This window comes from Hippocampus bargibanti, linkage group LG12 (assembly GCF_051943395.1).
Source record: "Hippocampus bargibanti isolate YZ-2025 linkage group LG12, ASM5194339v1, whole genome shotgun sequence".
Classification (NCBI taxonomy): domain Eukaryota; kingdom Metazoa; phylum Chordata; class Actinopteri; order Syngnathiformes; family Syngnathidae; genus Hippocampus; species Hippocampus bargibanti.
Window position 1 is genome coordinate 13896259 of NC_142745.1, and position 21211 is coordinate 13917469.

At 41.6% G+C, this 21211-nt stretch overlaps 1 protein-coding gene across 4 annotated transcripts in view; it reads right to left on the reverse strand.

Annotated features, from left to right (window-relative positions):
• magi3b (membrane associated guanylate kinase, WW and PDZ domain containing 3b) overlaps window positions 1–21211 on the reverse strand; it is a 135902-nt gene that overhangs the window by 29754 nt on the left and 84937 nt on the right. For all 4 annotated transcript variants that reach the window (XM_089009996.1, XM_089009995.1, XM_089009999.1 and 1 more), the window contains exons 3-7: window positions 15923–16042; window positions 8990–9196; window positions 4739–4901; window positions 4509–4588; window positions 1510–1567 (exon numbers count right to left, since the gene is read on the reverse strand). In XM_089009996.1, the coding sequence (XP_088866122.1) occupies window positions 1510–1567; window positions 4509–4588; window positions 4739–4901; window positions 8990–9196; window positions 15923–16042 (628 nt within the window). The remainder of the gene's footprint in view (window positions 1–1509; window positions 1568–4508; window positions 4589–4738; window positions 4902–8989; window positions 9197–15922; window positions 16043–21211) is intronic.

Consider the following 21211-nt stretch of genomic DNA (forward strand, 5'->3'; position numbering starts at 1 on the left):
ATTCATGCATAGCAATACACATTTGTATTAGCGCAAGTGAGGTACACATTTATACGCTTGTGTACGTATATATGCAGGAATACAAATGATGTACATGAGGGACGGAATGCTAAATTATAAATGAGTAGTCCATGCGCATTGTGTGAGGTGCACTTTACTGATGAAAAAAACACGACTTGTGAAACAGTGGCGTAAATTAGTTGAATGTGACGTGCATGTTGAAGAGGATATTTGTAATAGCATTTCAGTGGCCCCTGTGCATTAATACATGAGTGAAATATAAATACTCAGCTAGCATATATTATATGTGCAGTCATACACATGCAATAGCGTAGTGTATGTGATGCACATGGCAGTAGGACCTGCACAAGTTGCACCCTATCGGTATATTCCTGTCCAGAAATCAAATTATCCCATTCACTGCCATACGTGCATAAGTGTGTCCACTCCAATGCCAGGGCTTTTGTCATTGTCACTTAAATTCCAGAACCCATAGAATATTGAGTTTTAGGGCTACATAAACCTTCAGTACAGCGTTAGAAACCTTAGACTCTCTTCTTTCATCAGAAAAAAGACGTACTGTAATTCCTAAATAATATGGGTCTGGACTTATATGAGCTTGAAATAAGGGCGGATGTCCAAAATATAATGCAATACATACATATTGGCTTATATAGCGCCTTAACAAAAGTGGAAGCTGGAACAAAGCACTAACATGGAAAAAATGGAAACGATGCCCCCTAGTGAAAGGGAAAAACATTGCCAGAGGTCTGAACAACGCTTTATCTGCACCTCCCGCAAGGAAAACCAAAACCGGAACGCTCTACGTCAAGGGTGTCAAAGTCATTTTTTGCCGTGTGCCAAATTGTATTGCCTCTTGGGGGCCATTATGAATTTGAGGAATCCTTTAGAGTTTAGAATGTTGAATCCCCTTCACACATTACAAATAGAGTGCACAACAACTTAATGAATAACTCGTTTGAAAATTCAAAGTAAAAAATGTTATTGTGGTTTACATACAACAAATTCAAATTTTGGTTCAGACTTTAGCAAGCATCATGGCACTTAACATGCTTCATTAGCTTTAGCGGGCCTAATGAAATGATGTGAGGGGCGAGATTTGACTTTGACGCCTGTGCTCTACGTCATATTGTCAATTAACAAATACTTTCGGGAATGGCAGTAAATGACTTTAAAAAAGCCTTGGTCTCAAAAATGGGCATTTGTCCGAGATAGATGGATGAATGAAGGCCTTGCAGGCCCTGCCTGCCCACCAATGGTTAAATCATAAGATGACAATAGATAGAGGAGGCTCATATTTATTTTTAGACCGTATATTGATGTATGCCGGTGCGTGGCTAATGCACACAACGATGTCACATGGTATATACTTCACTGTTCAAATGGACTGCGTGCATCTACAGGGAAGTGACGCGTCAAAGCACACTATTTGCTACCAAGCCCGCTGGCGTGCTAGGAGAAAAAAACCCATGAATCAATAAAACTTACTCTACGTAGTATGTGCCGTACTGTGGGTCGTCAATTTCCTCCCAGCCGTAAGGTAATTCTGCAGAGAGAGAGAAACGGAGGAGGGAGTTGGCAGTGCCGTGTTTTGAAAACAAGCATCATCAGGCATCTCATGTTGTTTGACTTGGAAACATTTGAAGCAAGTGGGGGTTTGGATGCAAACCCCCCTGATGAACAGATGAAGGAGAAGGAGGGAACAAAAGGATGGGAGAGAGAAAGAGCTCTTTATGCAAGAGGAAGCCTTTTAGTCAGCTTGCTTTCCTTTAGCTTGCTGAATTCGTCTGTATAAAAAAACAGACTGGGAGAGAATCACTAGTTTGGTTGATACTCGGGGTGCATTTAAGGCCATGGGTGGCATCTTGCGAATTGAAATTCATCAAATCAAAGTCAGCTTTATCTTCAAATATGCTAATATGCATGACATCCAGCACAGATGAAATTACTATCCTCTCGGACCCAGCGTGCAAGGCACTAATGACTTGACAGACATAATAAACACGAAAACGCCAATTTGCTGGGAGAGAGAGGAGCCGCTGCGTGTTCACGCGCCGCCATCTTGGGGAAAAAAAAAACAAAATAACAAATAATATGACAAGACGAAGACACAGAGTCATTCATTCTTGAGCACTTGTTGTACCCTCTTTGTGACATGAAGCAGTTCTAGATGAAAGAGGAGAGGATCAAAGCATCCTTTTCATATGTGTATTAGGGATGTCATGGTGGAATGTGCACGTCTGCTACAAGCTAAATGTTGAAAGCAAATACGAAGCTATAGCATCCATCCAAATTACAATCATGTGAGGGAGCTTGTTTTTAGTTGTCTTATTTGGACATTCAAGCCTAATTAATGAGTTGGTGTTTTTTTGGGGGGAAAAAGCATGTGAGGCAAACGCATGATACGACAAGAGGCTGATTTGACAATTTCTGCCCGATTTATTCTCGCAGGGTAGCACGATGCCTTCCTGTGTGTGGTTTGCACGCTCCATCTTTGCTTCCTACCATGTTATCAAACATGCATATCGGACTACATGAAGACTCCAATTCACATACAGACGCTCCCCAACTTCCGAACGAGATACGTCTGGAGCAGTCGTTTGTAAGATGAATTTGTTCGTAAGTTGCTTCAGTGCTATATTTTGTATGGGATGTATGTTTCGGCTGTTTAACTTTGACTTTCATAATGAAATATATCTACTTGATTTTTAGTTTTTTTGTTTGTTTTTTTATTTTATTATAAATTTTTGAATTTTCGATACAGACGCTCCCCAACTTACGAACGAGATACGTTCCAAACGGTCGTTCGTAAATTTGTTCGTAAGTTGACTCAGTGCTATATTTTGTATGTAATGTATGTATAAGGCTTATATACGTATGTTTAAGATTTATATAAGTATGTTTAGAGGACAAGCGACACAATTTTTTTGTTTCCTAACTGACATCAGAAAAACGTTTTATAGCATCTAAAATACCCAAAACACGCAGGCTGATATTTTTAGTCAAATGAAAAACACCAATAAAAATGACTTAAAGTGTCCAAAAACTACTTCAAAATGAAGTAGTGAAGGAAGGAAGGAAGGAAATGAATGAAGGAAGTTTCAGTTTCAGAAGGTCCCGCCCCCTTGTTCGTGACGTCAAGCCAAGACGTCTTGCCTTGCTCGAGAATCAAAACAATGGCTTCAGATTCGGAGAAGATGCTTTCTTGTTAGTCATCCAGTTATGAATATGATTCAAATAGTTCTGAAGAGGAAAGCATAAATGTTTGCAATCGATTAAAGAAGTTATTCCGTGTCATTTTGAGGCATCGGGACTGCAATGTAGCGTCCCAGAAAATGCACAAGATGGCGCCCAAGCTCCGTTGGAAATGGGCTGATTTGTCTGCTGGGAATTTGTGTCAGCTAGTATCAAATAGTAGTCTTGGTGCAACACACGATTCACCATCGCGTTATTTATGTGTTTTCCTTATAATTTCGCCATCAACACGGATCAACATGAAGTTTTCAGACCACACAAAGTACCCAAAAATGCATTGTGTGTCGCTTTCTCGGTCAGTGACAATACCTACCGTGACGTCACGATAGGTCATCGACAACTACTCAAAAACAATACTTCCTGAATATTCAGCGCGACTCTTAAAACGTAAAATACAGCTGTATACGGTGGAATCTTTGTAAAATACGCTCAGTAGAAGTCATTTGAAGTGAATTTACAAATTATGGACACAACTTGTCCGGGGGCGTCGGTTGTCCTTTAAGGCTTGTAAAAGTAACCTGGTTGGTTTGTACTGAAAAATAGTATATATATATATATATATATATATATATATATATATATATATATATATATATATATATATATATATATATATATATATATATATATATATATAATACTGCAAAAATGTTTGTATGTAATGTTCGTAACTTGAATGTTCGTTAAGTAGGGGAGCGTCTGTACATTAGCAACCGGTTCAATATGTGCACCACATCTTGAGTCAGCGATCGATAGGCACCAGCTCATCCGTAAAATGGATGGAGGACTCTCTTTACTTCGGAAACAGTGCACCATCAATTTGGGGACACCATATGTCTCCATTGGAAAATAATAAAATAGCCATCTTCACTGTGAGACCAATAAAGGCATATCCAATCCAAATCCAATCCAATCTTTTGTTCTATAGTCGACCTGACCTTTTAATGCGAGTGGTTTTGTTTCTGTAGTGCCTGTTTATAAAGGTCAAAATCAATCAAAATGATTTTTTTTATGTCCCCAAACTTAGGTTAAATCAGTCAATGGTGGATGTAAACAAACGTGAGTCAGTTGGATGTAGAAAGGTGACTGTCTTCATTAAAGCCATTAGGTATAAAGAAGAGCAATGAGTTTTGTTGGAGGTCTAAAATTGTCATTTGCGAACGGTGTTTGGTTCTGAGAAGTGGCGTATACTTGATCATGACACTGACAATGACCAGCTATACTGGACATACCTCCATCCTCACACTTCTCGGGCGGTTTTGCTTTTTTGGCCAAGCGAGGATCCAACCACGTGGTTGTCTTGGTGTTATGACTGCGAAGTACAAAAAAACAGACAAAACTAGTTAGAATGGTGACCACTGTCAAATTTTGCAATGGACCACATTTCCCCAATTTTAATCAGTTTATTTTACAGTAAACTTGCGAAATAATAATTAGTGACGATGTGTCCCGCGCCACTCACTCGATGAAGTAGACCATGCCTGTCTCAGTGTAAGCCATCTCCCAGTTAAGCGGAAGCGGTTCCAGGCTGTCGTCGCGGGGAAGCGAGCTCCACGTGCGGAAGTCCATGGTGCTGCTGGACTGGGCGTAGCTGGGCACGGCTCGCCTCCAGTCAGCCTTGTGCTCTGTTGCCAAGTGATCAGATTAAAATAGTCGATTAAAATAGCCTGTTAGCATCAGTTCCCAAAAAAATGGTTAATCGTGCTGACACATGTTTCACATTTGCATGTGGACATACAGTGATACCTTAGTTTACGAACGTTTGAACTCACGAACCTTTCGCATGACAAATATTTAATTCGCGAGCATATAATCTAATTTTCGGCGGACGAACCAAACCAAACAGCGCCACGGTGGCTGGTGGACTCGTTTTCCACACCCACGTTCTTTCAGTTCACTCAGTGCAGACGTCGTTTGTTATCAAGTGGAGTTTGCTATTATCAGACCGAAAAAGACCCCACCACAGGCTAGTGTGAAGAGGACACAAAAGGAAATTACGGTCGAGCAGAAGGAGGTCATCAAAAAACCCAAACGAGGTGTTGGCTGGCGGACTAGTTTTCATCAGCCCCTTTCTTTGAGTGTGGACGTGGTTTGTTATCGAGGATACTTTTGCTATTATGGGACCGAAAAAGACCCCACCTCAGGATAGTTTTCCGCCGGAGAGGACACAAAAGAAAAACTTCTGTTGATTTGGACTCATGAAAAGCAGCTAGCAGGGGACAGTGTGAGTGAGGGTATTATCTCCGAGAAAGCACAGCAACTTCACTCGGATATTATCAGGAGGCAACCTGGAAGTTTGTCATCCATTGACAACTACCATCACAAAGGTAAATAAAACGACTTTATTATACATGCAGTTTATTTCTTTAATTATAATACAATAGTATATTTATTATACATAAAATAAGGTATATTTTGTGTAGTTTTAAGGCTTATTTCATAGAAAATTATGTTTTATGAGGTCCTGGAAACGGATTATTCTAATTTTTAATGGTTTCTTATGGGAAATAAATGTTTGGAAGATGACCTTTTTGCCTTACACACACTTTCTAGGAACCAATTAAGTTTGTAAGCTGAGGTACTGCACATGTTATGTGGGGACTTGGAGTGGTGGCTACAATAACACATATAATACTTCATAACCAAAGCAATTTGGAGCCGGCAGGGTTTCTCTGCGCACTTATATTGCCCGCATGCGTTGACAGACTACATCTTCTTTTTAATGAGCAACTATTTAACAATAAATAAGTGTTGTGCAATAAAAGCCCCTCGTCGTTCCCTCTGTACAGTCCAAAAGCTTTGATAAAAGGATCATCCTCGCCTTTTCATGTGGCACACATCATAGACACACTGCGTAAAAAGCTGGCGTGAAAACGCACAAGCTTCTAAAGGGATCGGTAAAGGGAGGCCATTTCTTTGATTTTTATTGTTATTTTTTTCTGTGGCTTTGACATCAAAAGATCAACTGTTTAGCTTTTACTCGTCGGCACTCGGGACTCAAACAAGAGGCGTGACTTGCAACGGGGAATGAATACTGATTATGTGATCATGTTGGTTACCCCGGTCATATATTTTTTAACATTACCCAGAGTCGGGTTTTGCCTCAGCACCTCGAGGAAGGTAGCACGGACTACCCTCTCTACAAACATGACTTCCAAACTCTTCTGGAAAATCCTACTGGACCCTCCGCACCCTGCCCACCACATTTTCCAGTGATTCCCCTGAGGCAGGCGCGACCAATCCGTGCGCACCAAATCCAGCAGACATTTAAACAGCTTCTTCCCCCAAGCCAGTAACCCAAATATAACTGTATAGTGCCTATTTGCAAGGTTTTAATGATGATACTCGTGCAGTGTTCTACCGGAGACAAATTCCTTGTGTCTTCTACATACTTGGCCAATAAAGATGATTCTGATTCTGGGAGGATCTCAAGGTATACCCAGGCCAGACGGGAGACTTTGTCTTTCTCGCCTGGTCTGGCCTGCTGCTATTGGGATATTCCATCCCGTAACATTTCATGTCCAGGAGGCATCTCAATCATCTGCCCAAGCCACCCCATCTGACTCCTTTTCAACATGGAGTAGCAACTACTCAACCCAGAGTCCCTCCTGGATGATCAAATGTATCTGTATCTTGAGGATCGGGCGATTGATCGGATGCTAATGATTGACAATCCCAAATTCCAGTACCCAAGGCAAATCACAGTGTACCGATCTGAACTAGTTCAGGGACCAAGAGAGAAAGCCGGTACACAATGAGGCCAGTTGAGGTCACAGCGGGCTGATGGCCCTGCCAGACTTTACATAAGAACCACGGAATAGTTGTGGGGAGACGCTTACAAGTCAAAAGGACAGAGACTTAACACTCATATTTTCCGTTAACCTCCTTCTCAATTCGACCGTAACTCTGCCCTTCTATGGCCTCCATGAGAGCTACGGGCCATCAGTTGAAGCAGCGCTATCGTTTGGTGGCCATAAAAAGACATCTGGCGCATCTGGGCGGGTGCAGCTCTATTTTTTTTTTGTTTCTGCGCGTATGGATTTGGGTTCAAATATGAACAAGCTGTTGGCTAAACACACTGGTGGATTTGCATGGATCCTCTTGCGCAGCTGAGCAAGCAGGAGCGTGAGCCGTCATTGTTGGATTAAGGCGAAAAATAAATACAAACAACAAAATCATCTGAATACCCCCCGCCTCCGCCCTCCATACACTGTTTCATTCTGCATTCTATCAATCCAAGCTAGATGGCTAAATGGCTAGGTGTCTAGAAAGATAGATAGCTAGATATAATAATAATAATAATAATAATAATAATAATAATAATAATAATAATAATACATTGGATTTCTAAGCGCCTTTCAAAACTTTCAGGTCACTTTACAGTCACAGGATAAGTTTTTTTTCTGTGGGTGAGCAGCGGCAGCCCCATTCGCCAGGGTTCACTCAACCCTGAGGTGACTCAAATAGATAGCAAGCTAGCTAGCTAGCAAATAGATAGCTAATAGCTAGCGATTAGATAGCTATTATCTAGCGAATAGACAACTAATAGCTAGCGAATAGATAGCCAATAGCTAGTGAATAGATAGCTATTAGATAGCTAAAAGCTAGCAAATAGATATCCAATAGCCAGCGAACAGATAGCCATTAGCCAGTGAATAGATAGCTATTAGCTAATAAATAGATAGCCATTAGGCAGCGAATAGATAGCCATCAGCCAGCGAATAGATAGCCATTAGCCAGTGAATAGATAGCTATTAGCTAGCGAATATATAGCCATTAGCTAGCGAATAGATAGCTAGATTGATAGCTAGATAGCTCGATCGATAACTAGATAGCGAGCAAGATACAAATATATCAGGAAAGCAGGATAGCTAGCTAGATAGCTGCATAGATAGCTAGTTAGCTAGTTAGCCAGTTACCCAGATAGCTAGCTAGCTAGATTGCTCGATAGATATCAATGTGTGTGTGTGTGTGTACCCTTTATTTGCACCTAAAAGCTAGCAACCACTCATTTGACGACAATGAAGTTAAAATCTTAGCGAAATAACATAGATGGTTTCAAACGGGGGTAAAAGAAGCGATTCTCATAAAACAACTAAATCCTTCATTAAACTGGTCTGGTGGGGCGAGGTTCAATTTGTCGTTCATACAATAACCTGCTTAAGCAAAACAGGTTAGGCGGCATTCGTAATGCTGATGAGGTGATACCGGTGGGAGTGGGGCAAACAGGCCAGTCGTTAGTCAGGAATGCAGGAACAATCACTGGGGCCACAGGGAGTGGTCCACTGCTCCCCCCAACCTGAGAGTAGGGACCTATCATAGCTGTGTCCGGCGCCGCCATGGCCATTAGGGATATATAAATAGGGCCGATACGACTAGTCAGACTTTAGTTCGCTGACGAAGCCTCTTGGATAGGAGGCGAAACGTCCGAAACCTTCACTTTTGTACAGATGACGGCTGAAGAAACCTTCTCATCGATGGACCACTCCTGTACGACTGAGAGCTTACACAGATGTACCCTTTAAGGTTAAGGTGTGACTAAAATGCATTTCGTGTCTCAGACCATGTACAATCCGCAAAAAGATCTCTTTCCACAAATATGACAGAGTCCGACAATTCCACTTACACCCTGTCTCTGGTCCTTGCCTGTGGACGTGGATTAGACAATCTGTTGGAAAAAAAGGCCTATTGATTTAACGTGACACAGACTCACCAGGCAAGCCGTTGACCAGCGGTGGCCTCTCGTCATCGTCCTCCTCCTCGGGCACGGCGCTGTCCTTGCGGTCCATCTTGCTGACTGAGGTGGTGCGCTTGCGAGGGAGGTCACCACCAAAGTCTTCGTCGAACAGGACCTGATCCACCAAGTCAGGCTGAACAAGGTTGGGCTCGGCCGGAGGTTTTGGGGTCCCGTAGAAGTTGCCTTAACAAAGAGTGAAATCAAAAACGATTCTGAGAATAGTAGTGCATGAACCTCAAGATGGATTTTCAGGATATGAATAAATAGCTTTGCACATGTACAGAGAGAGACCTGGTTATAGACCAACCTTGTTACCTTGAATTATACAGACAGATTGCTTATTCGTCAACAAGCATCTTCCTCAACACGTATTTTTCTCATCTCTTAACCTCACACCTCCTCCTCCTCATGAGATGCGCACCACAGGGCTTTCGTGACTCATGTAACATTAAAATCACTCTACTTGGAATTTGCCAGCGACTAATTACACTGTTCATTGACTACGGCAATTAGCTATGTTCTCAGCTTGCCAGTCCCCCCCTCCCTAATGAAGGAAAACCTTGTGTTACACATGACAAATATTTAGTCAGATAACAGAAGTGAGGCGTAAGATGCGGACGGGGGGGGGGGGGGGGGGGGGTTGGAAGCTTGGCTCAATGGCATACGGCTGGATGCGCTCAGCTCCATTTATTTGCAGGTAATCCATTTACAAGGTTGAGTATTTCCATCCCATAAATGATGAGCGAATAAGAGTCGGCTGCGCTTTAATCACAATTTTTTAAATGAGATTAATTAAAGAACAGGGAGTGACACCACTGGGAAATGCAATTTAATTAGCCTGGGTTGAAAAAAAATAGATCGCATTTTGATGCAATTGTGCACCAGAGCAGAATCTTTTCATCCATTTAACAAAGAAGACACCAACGTTCAAGCCGTGTTTAGCATATGTTTTTTATAGCTGTGTAAATGTACATTTCGGCTGGAAAGCCTATAGCATGCTTTCCAACTTCCAATGATAATGCATGTGGTGGATGGATGGGCGGCAGTTGAAGCATGACTTAGGAAACTCTTTGGGAACCTTCTCACCACCAAAACACACAAACAACCAACATCTCAGCTCAACTCTTAACTGTATTTATACACCTCTTTCAAACAGACAAGCTGCATACAAATTACTTTACACGGACAACTACCATATACAGACAATAAAGCAGTCACAAAGATAGTACAAAGCACCAGAGAGTAAAACTAAGATCAAGTTTGAATCACGCTTAGTAGAATGCCAAAGAGTACAAGTGAGTTTTGAGGAGGGTTTTAAAGATGGGCACCGAGGGGGATTGCCGGATATTCAGTGGCAGGTCCGTTTAGTTTTTGGCTCATCTAATAATGTCTGGTCAGCAGGGAAAGTGTGAAGGAATGGACGAGCTTGTAGAGGTAAGGAGGAACGAGGCAATTGAAAGATTTCAAAACAAATGACAAGATCTTGAAAAGAACTCCCTCTTACGAGAACCAGTCAAGGGGCGAGCAGCAGCATTCTTGATTGCAGAATGTAAACATCATATAGCTGCAGTGAAGGTGAAAAAACGTTCTACAGTGACACCTCGGCTTACGAACGCTTTAGCTAACGAACGTTTCAACTCACGACCATTAACCCTTTACGGACGATTGTGCCAAACTCGGTACACTAAAGATAAATGCTTATAGAGAATATGAACAGTAGCAGTTCAAGTGCCGATTGGAACTGATGCGGCACAAGTTAGATGTCCCTTTAAAAGAGGTTATGTGCAGTTTTACCTTTAAGAGCGTCAGTGACATCATCTCCTTCATGCGCAATACAACGTGCTCTCCTCCATCTTCAAAGCGCCTTTTATTTTTCGTCATGGATGAAATATCACGTAAGTATATGTTGTAACTATTTTATGAGCTATTCAGAAGAGGTTTACCTTGATACTGAAATGCATAAACTAATGCTAACTCGTTTATTTACCGAGAAATATTAAAAATAAGTAGTGTCCCGAATTCGGAACATTCGGCGCACTAACTCTATTTCCATGATGATATTGTTGATCCTGATTTGGTACCCGATGCGAATAATTGAAATGAATGGTGCGTTTTCCACTAATAGCTGTACCTCATAGCTTTGCATTCTCAATATGATTATTGAAACGGAGGTCCATATGTTTCTTTCTAAAATACCCATGTACTGTATATCTTTCCAGGTCCTGGTGATGATGAAATAAATGACCATGTTGATGAAGACATTTTGGCATCTGACATCGTCGTGACTGTTGCATTGATGAACTTCTATCACCATTCAAATACTTTCAAAGGATTTTAGATGAAAAAATTATGGATATTATTGTTGAACAGTCAAACCTCTATGCAATGCAAAATGACATCAGTAAGCCCCTGTGTCTCTCCAAAGAAGAGCTTGAGAAGTGGCTGGGATTGATATATTGTTTCTCAATCTCAAAATGATCAAACACTCTGATGCATTGGGCTTGAAAGCTATCGCCACTAACTGATTATGCTGCAGAATGTACTGTATGTCAAGGGATCGCTTCGAAATTATGAAAAAGGAACTTGCACATAGCAGACAACACAAAACAAGGAACTCGAGGAAGCCCAAATCATGATCCCTTGCACAAAGAAAGGCCAATGATAAATCACCTGAGACAGAAGTTTCAAGAATTACCCAAATCACAGCATTTGTCAATTGATGAACAAATTGTACTCTATGAAGGTTGATTTACACTCAAGCAGTGTCTACCAAATAAACCAAAGAAATGGGGGTTCAAGTTGTTTGTGCTGGCAGGTATGACTGCATTCCATATACAGGAAAGATAGATCCAGTCAGTGATCCCAAGGTTCACAGATCTGAAAGTAAGCTCAAATGCTGTGCTCCATTTGGCTCAAAACATCCAACCAGGAAAGAATCATCGATTGTATTTTGATAATTGGTTTACATCTATCCCCTTACTCCAACATTTGGCAACAAGAACAATCTGGTGTTGTGGCACAGTGAGGCTCAATCGATTGGTCAGCTGAACCGCAGCTAAAAGACATTGAGGTTCTTTTCCCTCCGATGATACGTATATGTTGCAAAGAACCGCAACAGGTGCAAGCATGGCACATGTTCGGTGAAAACTAATATTTACTGCAAAAAAATGCAATGTAAATCTTTGTTTTAATCATCACAAGAACTGCTTTGCATTAGTCCATGGTTATTAGCTAGTTTTCTGTATCTGTAAAGGAACGATGTATTTTTATCTAAACATTTTATGTAAATTATGTATGTATTTTATGTAAATATTTTATGTATGTTTTATTTTAATAAAAAGCTGTCATCAGGATAAAAGTCTAGTCTTTGAAGTTGCATATGACATATGTTCAAAAAAAGGCACGACATATGTTCCAAAAAAGGCACGACATATGTTCCAAAAAAGGCACCCATTCAATTGAGGTCTATCGTGACGATTGTTCCAAATTAGGCACATTATCAAATTTTCTATATTTTTGGAAAATAATAAAAAACAAAGCTACTAGTATGTTATCATATCCATCAGTGACCCTCAAAACAGAACAGATTTTTTTTTCTAAGTAGAAAATAATCCAGGCAGTAAAGGGTTAAATTCGCGAGCATGTAGTCTAACTAGTTTTCGGCGGACGAACCAAACCACACAGCACCACTGTGGCTGGAGGACTAGTTTTTGTGACCCCCCTTTCTTTGAGTGCAGATGTTGTTTGTTATTGAGTGGATTACATTTGCTATTATGGGACTGAAAAAGACCCCACTACAGGCTAGTGTTAAGCCGAAGAGGACCATAATGAGGTCCACAACACAGAGGACAAGAGGACAATAGAAGCAAGCCATTCGGGAGTTGTCATCTGAGGGCGAGGAGGAGGAGATGGCTGCAGCATCAAGTGAGAGCATCAAGGCAATGTTGGCTAAGTGGAATGATGTGCAGGCTTTTATTGAACAGTTCCATCCAGAAAATACTGTGGCTATGAGAATCATCAACATGATGAATGGTAATGTGATGCCTCAGTTTCGTAAGACCTTACAAGTCAGAAAGACAGAGGTGTCAATTAAGAGCCATCAATGACCATCACAAATGTAAATAACGTGACTTTATTATACAGTGCAGTGTATTTCTCTCATTACAACAAGATAGCACATTTATTATACATAGAATAAGGTATATTGTGTGTAATTTTAAGGCTTATTAAGTTGAAAATTATATTTTATGGAGACCTGGGAACTGATTATTCTCATTTTAATGGTTTCCTATGGGAAATTAATTTTTGGGATACACACTTTTCACCTTACACACCATGTCTGGGAACCAATTAAGTTCGTAATCCAAGGCCGCACTGTATATAATATTTATCAATCCCTAATGTTATTACAGTTTATTATTTTTTTTTGGCTTAGTTTTCATTGAAAATCAGTTTTCTGTGAAGTTTGTCTCCCTTGGTTGTATCTTGGCCCCAGCAGTACATGGAAGCATGTCAAACAAACACACTGAAAAAGGATCATCCTCCCCTTGCCTCTAATCACGTCTTGCCGGCACAATGATTACCGTTAAGAGCGTCATAGTGATTAATAAAAGAGCAAGGAATGGGGTATTAAAGAGAAATTATGCATATGAACAGCAACTATAAAAGCAGAGGTGGAAAAAAAAAAAGAACGTTATACATGAGATATTAACATAATGAGCATCCTGGCAAGTCACTGGAGACTATTAGCGAAACTATTATGGTTATCTCGGAACCCCCATTAGCCCGCGACCTTGAATACAGTTTAGTCAGTGTAAAGTGAAGGTAATTGTCAGGCTCTCCAGATGGGGGTTCTCGAACTGTGCTGACCTGTGACAAAACCCTCCCGTCCTTGTTTATTTTTCTATTTTCCAGTACACTCCAAGTCAAACTCGTTGGAGAAAAGGAGAGAAAGAGAGCGAGAGAGGAAATGGAGAGGCAGTTCCCTTAATGCGATTACTTCCACTCCGCCTTGGAGTGCAGGGAGCTCGACACTCGCAGCTCAAGCTTGTGCTGACTGGCTTTAAGTCAGAAGGAAAAAGGCCGGAAAAGGAGATAAGTGTTCCGTGGAGATACCGACAACACTGACACCTGCCCACCCGCACAATGTTTAGTGAAAAGAACACTACATGGAGGTCAAGTGGCCCGACACGTTGCCTCCATAATTTGTAAAATCACTTCAAATGACTTCTACTGAGCGCATTTTACAAACATATTTTACTTTATAAAATTATTGTTTTCGAGTTGATGTCGATGCCGGAAGTGACATCACATTCGGTACGCCCCTGACCAAGAAAGCGACACACAATGCATTTTGGGTACTTTTTTTCGTCTGAAAACACCAAGTTGATCACGAAATTAGAAGGAAAACTAAATAAATAATGTAATGGTGAATTGTTGTGTGGCAGCCAATTGCGGTAACGCGCATAAAGAATGTGCAAGTTTACACATATTCCCTGTGGACAAAGCAGCCCTTTCCAACAGAGCAGAGCAGTCGAGCACTAGCGGAGGCGAACGAGGAAGCTAACCAGAGTTAGCGATTTGGCGCTTGGATCGTGGAAGTTTGATGCATGTTTAGTCATTTAGTCACACTGCATGCTAACTGTGAGCTCACCTGGTGAAAGAGAGCAATCACCATATTAGTGGAGCAAACTGATTGGACAAACATCCACTTTCCACCGTGTCATTTGTTACTCTGTAGCGCTGTCTGAGCTCTCTCTCGTCTCAACATCTCTGATGTTTGTGTGCTGCTCAAATTGTGCCACTGTTTCTTTTGCGTGTGTGCGTAAAACCCACCCCTCTGTCTTCTACCACGAATTTTAACCAATCACGGGTGGCTTTACGGCTCTTATAAGTGGCTCCATATACTGGAAGAAACACCGCTTTTGCGCCATCTTGTGCGCCATCTTGTGCATTTTGTGGGCTGCTACATCAGAGTCCAGATCCATTGAGTCCATTGATGCAGTATTGGGCATCAAATAACAATTAAAAATAAATACAATACACACACACATACATACATACACATACACACAAACACACATTCACACATACAAAGATACACACACACACACACAGATACACACACAAACGCACATACACACATTCCTATTTCAATGGTTTTGTGAGGTCCGGATAACTCCAGACAAGGAGTGAGGACCACGGTTTCTGATAAGTGTCACCCCATTTCCCACTTCAACTTATTTAAAAACAAAGAAATAAAAAGTGGACTTGAATGAAATAAAAACAGGAGTGAGGTTTCTGGGTACATTCAAAGTCCTCACCCTTTAGTGAATTTGGTTAAAATATCTTTTTACTTTTTGTGGTATGAACTTTTTCCTCTCATTAAACACGCACACACAAACACACACACAAACACAAACACACACAGTGAGTAAAAAGTGTGTGTATCCAAGTGAAATGAAAATATACACAAAAAAATCATTTTGGGTGAATTTGTGAGGACCTTTCTGAAACTTTAACAGATGGATAGACCCGCTAGAAGCCTTTAGAATGAAAAACATGTGAGGACCGGCCAAAAGGTCCTCACTTGTCAAAAATGTCCTCACTATATGATATGGTATAAAATGTTCGTGGTCCTCACAAGGCTAGTCATACAACACACACAACACAACACACACACAAACACACACACACACACACATATATATATATATATATATATATATATATATATATATATATATATATATATATATATATATATATATATATATATATATATATATATGCACACACACAAATGTGCATACATAAACATTATATGTCGCAGGCCGTGACTCGTCAGTTCCCACCATACTTTTAGCATACCAGTACTCCTTCGCGATCAAAACATGTGATTCCACTTACCATCATAGGTGCCGCTCTCCAGAAGAAGACCACTCTCTTCCAGGATCCGGAAGTCGCCCAGGCTGATAAAGTTGTAGTCCACGCCGGGCACCTCTCCGTCCCGAGGGAGCCTGGTGGTGCCTGTGCAAAACAAAAGAAAAAACAACAAATTTGTTTATACCAACTTGAAAGCTGCCTAGCAACAAGCCCCCAAAAAGACATGATCCAAGGTCAGCAAAAATTGAAATGCTACACGTGGAGAGTGAACCAATCGTCTGTGTGTCAAGTTCAATGCAAATCTCCATCACGTAAATGAAGCCATACAGCGGACCATTCATTCAGTAAGTCTCAAGGTCGACTGAAGGACGTGACTCAGGTTATTATATATTCATCACACTGGATTTATGCCGTCGGGCATTCAAATGAGACGATCAGAGTATGTTGGACAATTTCACCAAAGAATCACATACATGACCCTCGAAGAAATAGATTAGGTTTATTCCCTCTCTTCCTTCCTGCTATATCTGGAGATATGACCTTGGTTCTGTCGTAACACAATGTAAGAGTATCTAAACGTCTGTGTAAGCTCTCAGTCGTACGGCAGTGGTCCATCGATGAAAAGGTTTTTCCGCCATCATCTGTACTTCTTTGAAGGTGCTGTACGTTTCGCTTCTTATTCAAGAGGCTTCTTCAGCTAACTAAAATTTGCTGGTAGCTCTGCCCTATATCTTCGTGTTTTCAACATTTAGCTTGTAGCAGACATGCAGATTTTACCAGATCCACTGGTGAAAAGGATGCTTTGATTCTCTCCTCTTTCATCTAGAACTGCTTCATGCAACAAAGAGGGTACAGAAAGTGCTTAAGATTGATTGCTAAATGTTGAAAGCAAACACAAACCTGTAGCATCAATTGATGAAAAGAGATTGTCTCACATCTCCTGTCCCACGTAAATCCGCTTCAATTCCAAGACGCGACATTTCTACATAATGTGTCACATTATTTGTTATTTTATTTTGTTTTTGTTGTTGTTTTGACTTCCAAGAAGGTCGCCTTTCCAGCAGCTCCTGTATTTTGTTTTTCGACTGCTTCCTTTCCTTTCCCCTTACTTTCATCACTTTGCTGCTGTGTAATGTAAAAGTCTCCACTGTGAGGGTAAGAAAAGCTAATCCAATCAAATCAAATCCAAAGTCTCACTGTACACTTGAGCTTTGCTACGTTAGCATTGCGCGACTGCTACGGAACAGTTGTTGAATTTATGACGAGTCGAAACTTGTGTTGACGAGGACATGAAATGATTCGTTTTGTTTTTCGACTGATTTGTTCGCGTTGCTAACTGTTGGTTTAATCCTCTGCTGTTTGCACAGCGGCTTCCTTGATATTGTTTTAACTTGTGAAGCAATTAGCCAGCAAGTCAAGCTAATTGCTGCAGCCCAGTGCCCTATTAAACCAACTTTTTTTCTCTTTCCTTTTTTGTTTGTTTTTGTTTTGATTTTTCCACCCTTATGTCCGCTGCTCTAATTGCAGCGTGACAGCTTCTCGGCACCCCAGCAGATGATTAAATGGCTTGTTTGATAGCGAGACAAATATCAGAGCGGCTTTCTTTGCAGAACGCTGCTTTTTTTGTGTGAGTTGAAGCACTTGACACTTTTTCTTGTCGTGCAAGAATGCCAGGCTGAGCCGCTTCTCATTAGCAAAGGGTCTGTCTCGCAGTTTGCGCTCAAAAATGTCCCCCCGTAGCCCAATTAGGTGCGGCGCTTTTTGCTGCATACCTGCCAACTGTCTTCTGTGAGCAATATTTGGCCATGCTGGGGCATCGCTCTTCAATCGCCGCGGACATAATGAGGACGAGTACCAGTTTCGCACTGGATGTGAAGTTTTTCTTTTTGTCTTTTTTTTAATCTAAAAGCATTGCACGAGACACTGTCAGGAAACAGCTGCACAACAAACCAAAAACTACTTAACCAATACACTAATTAACCCAAAACATAGAAAACAAACCAGTTCACTAAACTACTTCTTAATAATAAGTCGCAACAAACCAAACGCAAGACTCATGTATGAACGCATGAAATCTCCCTCGCCTTCTGTCTCTCTGTCTCTCTCTCTCTTTCTCTCTGTCCGTCTCTCTCTCCCTCCCCAGCTTTCTCTCTCCCCATTGCTCTCTTCATCTCATTCTCTCTCTCCATCTCTCTCTCTCAGTTTTTCTGTCTCTCTCTCTCTCTCTCTGTTTCTCTCTCTCTACGCCTCTCTCTCCCCCGTCTCTCTTTTTCTCTCTGTCTGTCTCTCTCTCCCTCCCCAGCTTTCTCTCTGCCCATCACTCTCCCCATCTCTTCATCTCATCTCTCACTCCATCTTTCTCTGTCTTTCTGTCTGCCTGTCTCTCTCTCTTTCTGTCTCTCTCTGTCTCTCTCTCTCTCCCCCCATGTCTCTCTCTCTCTCTTTCTCTCTGTCCGTCTCTCTCTCCCTCCCCACCTTTCTCTCACCGTGTCTGTCTCTCTTCCCATCTCTCTGTCCCTTTTCTCTGTCTCCTTTCTCTTCTCTCTCTCTCTCTCTCTCTCTCTCTCTCTCTCTCTCTCTCTCTCTCTCTCTCTCTCTCTCTCTCTCTCTCTCTCTCTCTCTCTCTCTTTTTTTTTCTCACTGTCCGTCTCTCTCTCCCCCATCTCTCTCTCTGTCTCTCACTATCTTTCTCTCTCAGTCTCACATCTCTCCCCATCTCTCTCTCGCTGTCTCTCTATCCCCATCTCTGTCTGTCTGTCTCTCTCTCTCTCTCTACCCTAATCTCTCTCTGTCACTCTCTACGCCCATCTCTCGCTCTCTCTCTCCCTCTCTCTCTCCACCTGTCTCTCTCCACCATCTCTCTCTCCCTCCCTGTCTGCCCGGGTTCAAAAATGAAGATGCACCTCTTTTTACACCATTGAGAGTTTACTTTCTATCCTTGTCTGAAACAACAAACAAGAAAAAAACCGACAGTAAATTAGGCTTTGCACCGGCTCAAAAATGAATATGCGCCTTTTTTTTGCATTACGGACATTGGCACTTGTCTCCAAAAATTGGGCCCTTCCACACCGAGCGCAACTTTACCTGTCATCCGCAATGTAAATGTAGAGCAGAGCGACCTGGAGAGAAGATGGAGGACTTTGAGGGACCTCACCGATTAAGGACTACATATATCTGTGATGTGTTCTTTTTTAATTCACATCCATGATATATAGGGCTTGTCCATTCACGCGTATGTACGCGAGTGCTTGTTTGTGTGCGAGATGAATCACGTTGCGCTTGTGTCTGATCTCAGTAGGGCGTCAAGGGAGCGTGCCACTGAGCTTTTCAAGGGGTGAAAAAACAAGCCCTTCTGCTTTTGTCCTCTGCACAGCTCCATATCTTGAGATGGAACGTGCCCAAGAAGGCCTTCACACACACACACACACACACACACACACACACACACACACACACACACACACACACACACACACACACACACACACACACACACACACACACACACACACACTTATAGACCTTTGCACTCCACTTTACTTGACTCTTCACTTTCGCTGTAATTATCTTTTGTAACTTGCAGTGCTTATGAGGCGACTGCGCTTGTGTGGGTTTAAAAGTTTTTGTTTCACAACAGCAACTTCAAATGGCTAAACCAGGGCTGTCAAAGTCACATTTTTTGCCGCATTTTTTGCCACATTGTAGTTATGGTTTCCTCTCGAGGGCCGTTATGAATTTGGGGAACCCATTAGAATGTTTAAATCCCTTCAAATATTACATATAGAGCACACAGCAAATTAATGAATAACTCGTTTTCAAATCTGAAGTCAAGAATAATGACTTTTATTGTGGTTGACATCCAAAAATATGACATTTTGGCTCAGATTTTAGCAATCATCATGGAATTTAACAAGTTTGATTTGCTTTCGCGGGCCGAAAAAAATGATGTGGCGGGCCGGATTTGGCCCGCGGGCCTTGACTTTGACATCCGTGGGCTAAAGGGATGTCTGGAAAAACAATCCCGTTTAAAACATTTTTGTAAACTGAGGATTGACACTTGGCAAAATGATGCATAATATAGTGATACCTCAGCTTACGAACGCTTTGGCTCACAAACTTTTCGCCTTACGAACATTACATTTGCGAGAATATAATCTTGGCGGACGAACTAGTTTTCAGCGGACGAACCGAACCACACAGCGCCACAGTCGCTGGCGGACTAGTTTTCGGTGGATGAACACCAAACCACACGGTCGAACACCGCCACGTTCGCTGGCGGACTATTTTTCCACACCCCCTTCGAGTGCAGACGTGGTTTGCTATCGAGTGGAGTACTTTTGCTATTATGGGACCGAAAAAGAGCCCACCACAGGCTAGTGTTAAACCGAAGAGGACACAAAAGAAAATTACGGTCGAGCAGAAGAAGGAGATCCTTGAAAAACACAAACGAGGTATGCGTTTGTGTGACTCAGCATCCCAGTACCACTATTCTAAACTGACCATTGCTACGTGTGGCTCAGGCAATAGAAGATGTTGAAAAACATCTGTTGATTTGGATTAACGAAAAGCAGCTTGCAGGGGACATTGTGAGTGAGAGTATTATCGCCGAGAAAGCACAGCAACTTCACTCGGATATCATCAAGAGGAAACTACATCAAGGACCATCACAAAGGTAAATAAAATGACTTTAGTATACAGTACAGTTTATTTCTTTGATTACAATCAAATAGCACAGTTATGATACATAAATAAGGTATATTTTGTGTAGTTTTACGGCTTATTTCGTAGAATGGGGACCTGAGAATGGATTATTCTCATTTTAATGGTTTCTTATGGGAAATAAATGTTTGCAAGACGAACTTTTCACCTTACACACACTTTGTGGGAACCAATTAAATTCATAAGCTAAGGTATCACTGTATTTTAAGAGTGTGGATAAGACATTACACCTATAACGGTTTGATCAGGCCGAAAGAGCGAGCACTATCTCCCACTTTGATCATCCAATTTCATTTTCATGCTCTTTTCCCAGAAACTGCACAACGACAAGCTATGAACGGCTGCCAAAAAGAAATGATGGCCCGTGAAACAAGATGGTCACAAGGTAATTGAAACAGAGCGAAGGTGAAGGATGAGAAAGAACACGGCAGCGAGTGGACGAGCCGGTGACGGGAAGCCACTTGCCGCGTTTACCGCTCATTAACGGGCAGTCATTCAAACTGGGAATTCGAGTTTGACTCGCTGTGGGGCCCCGTGATGAATTGAGCCTGCGGGCCATAAAGCCTCAACCAGCGAACAAGAAAGGGAGAATGG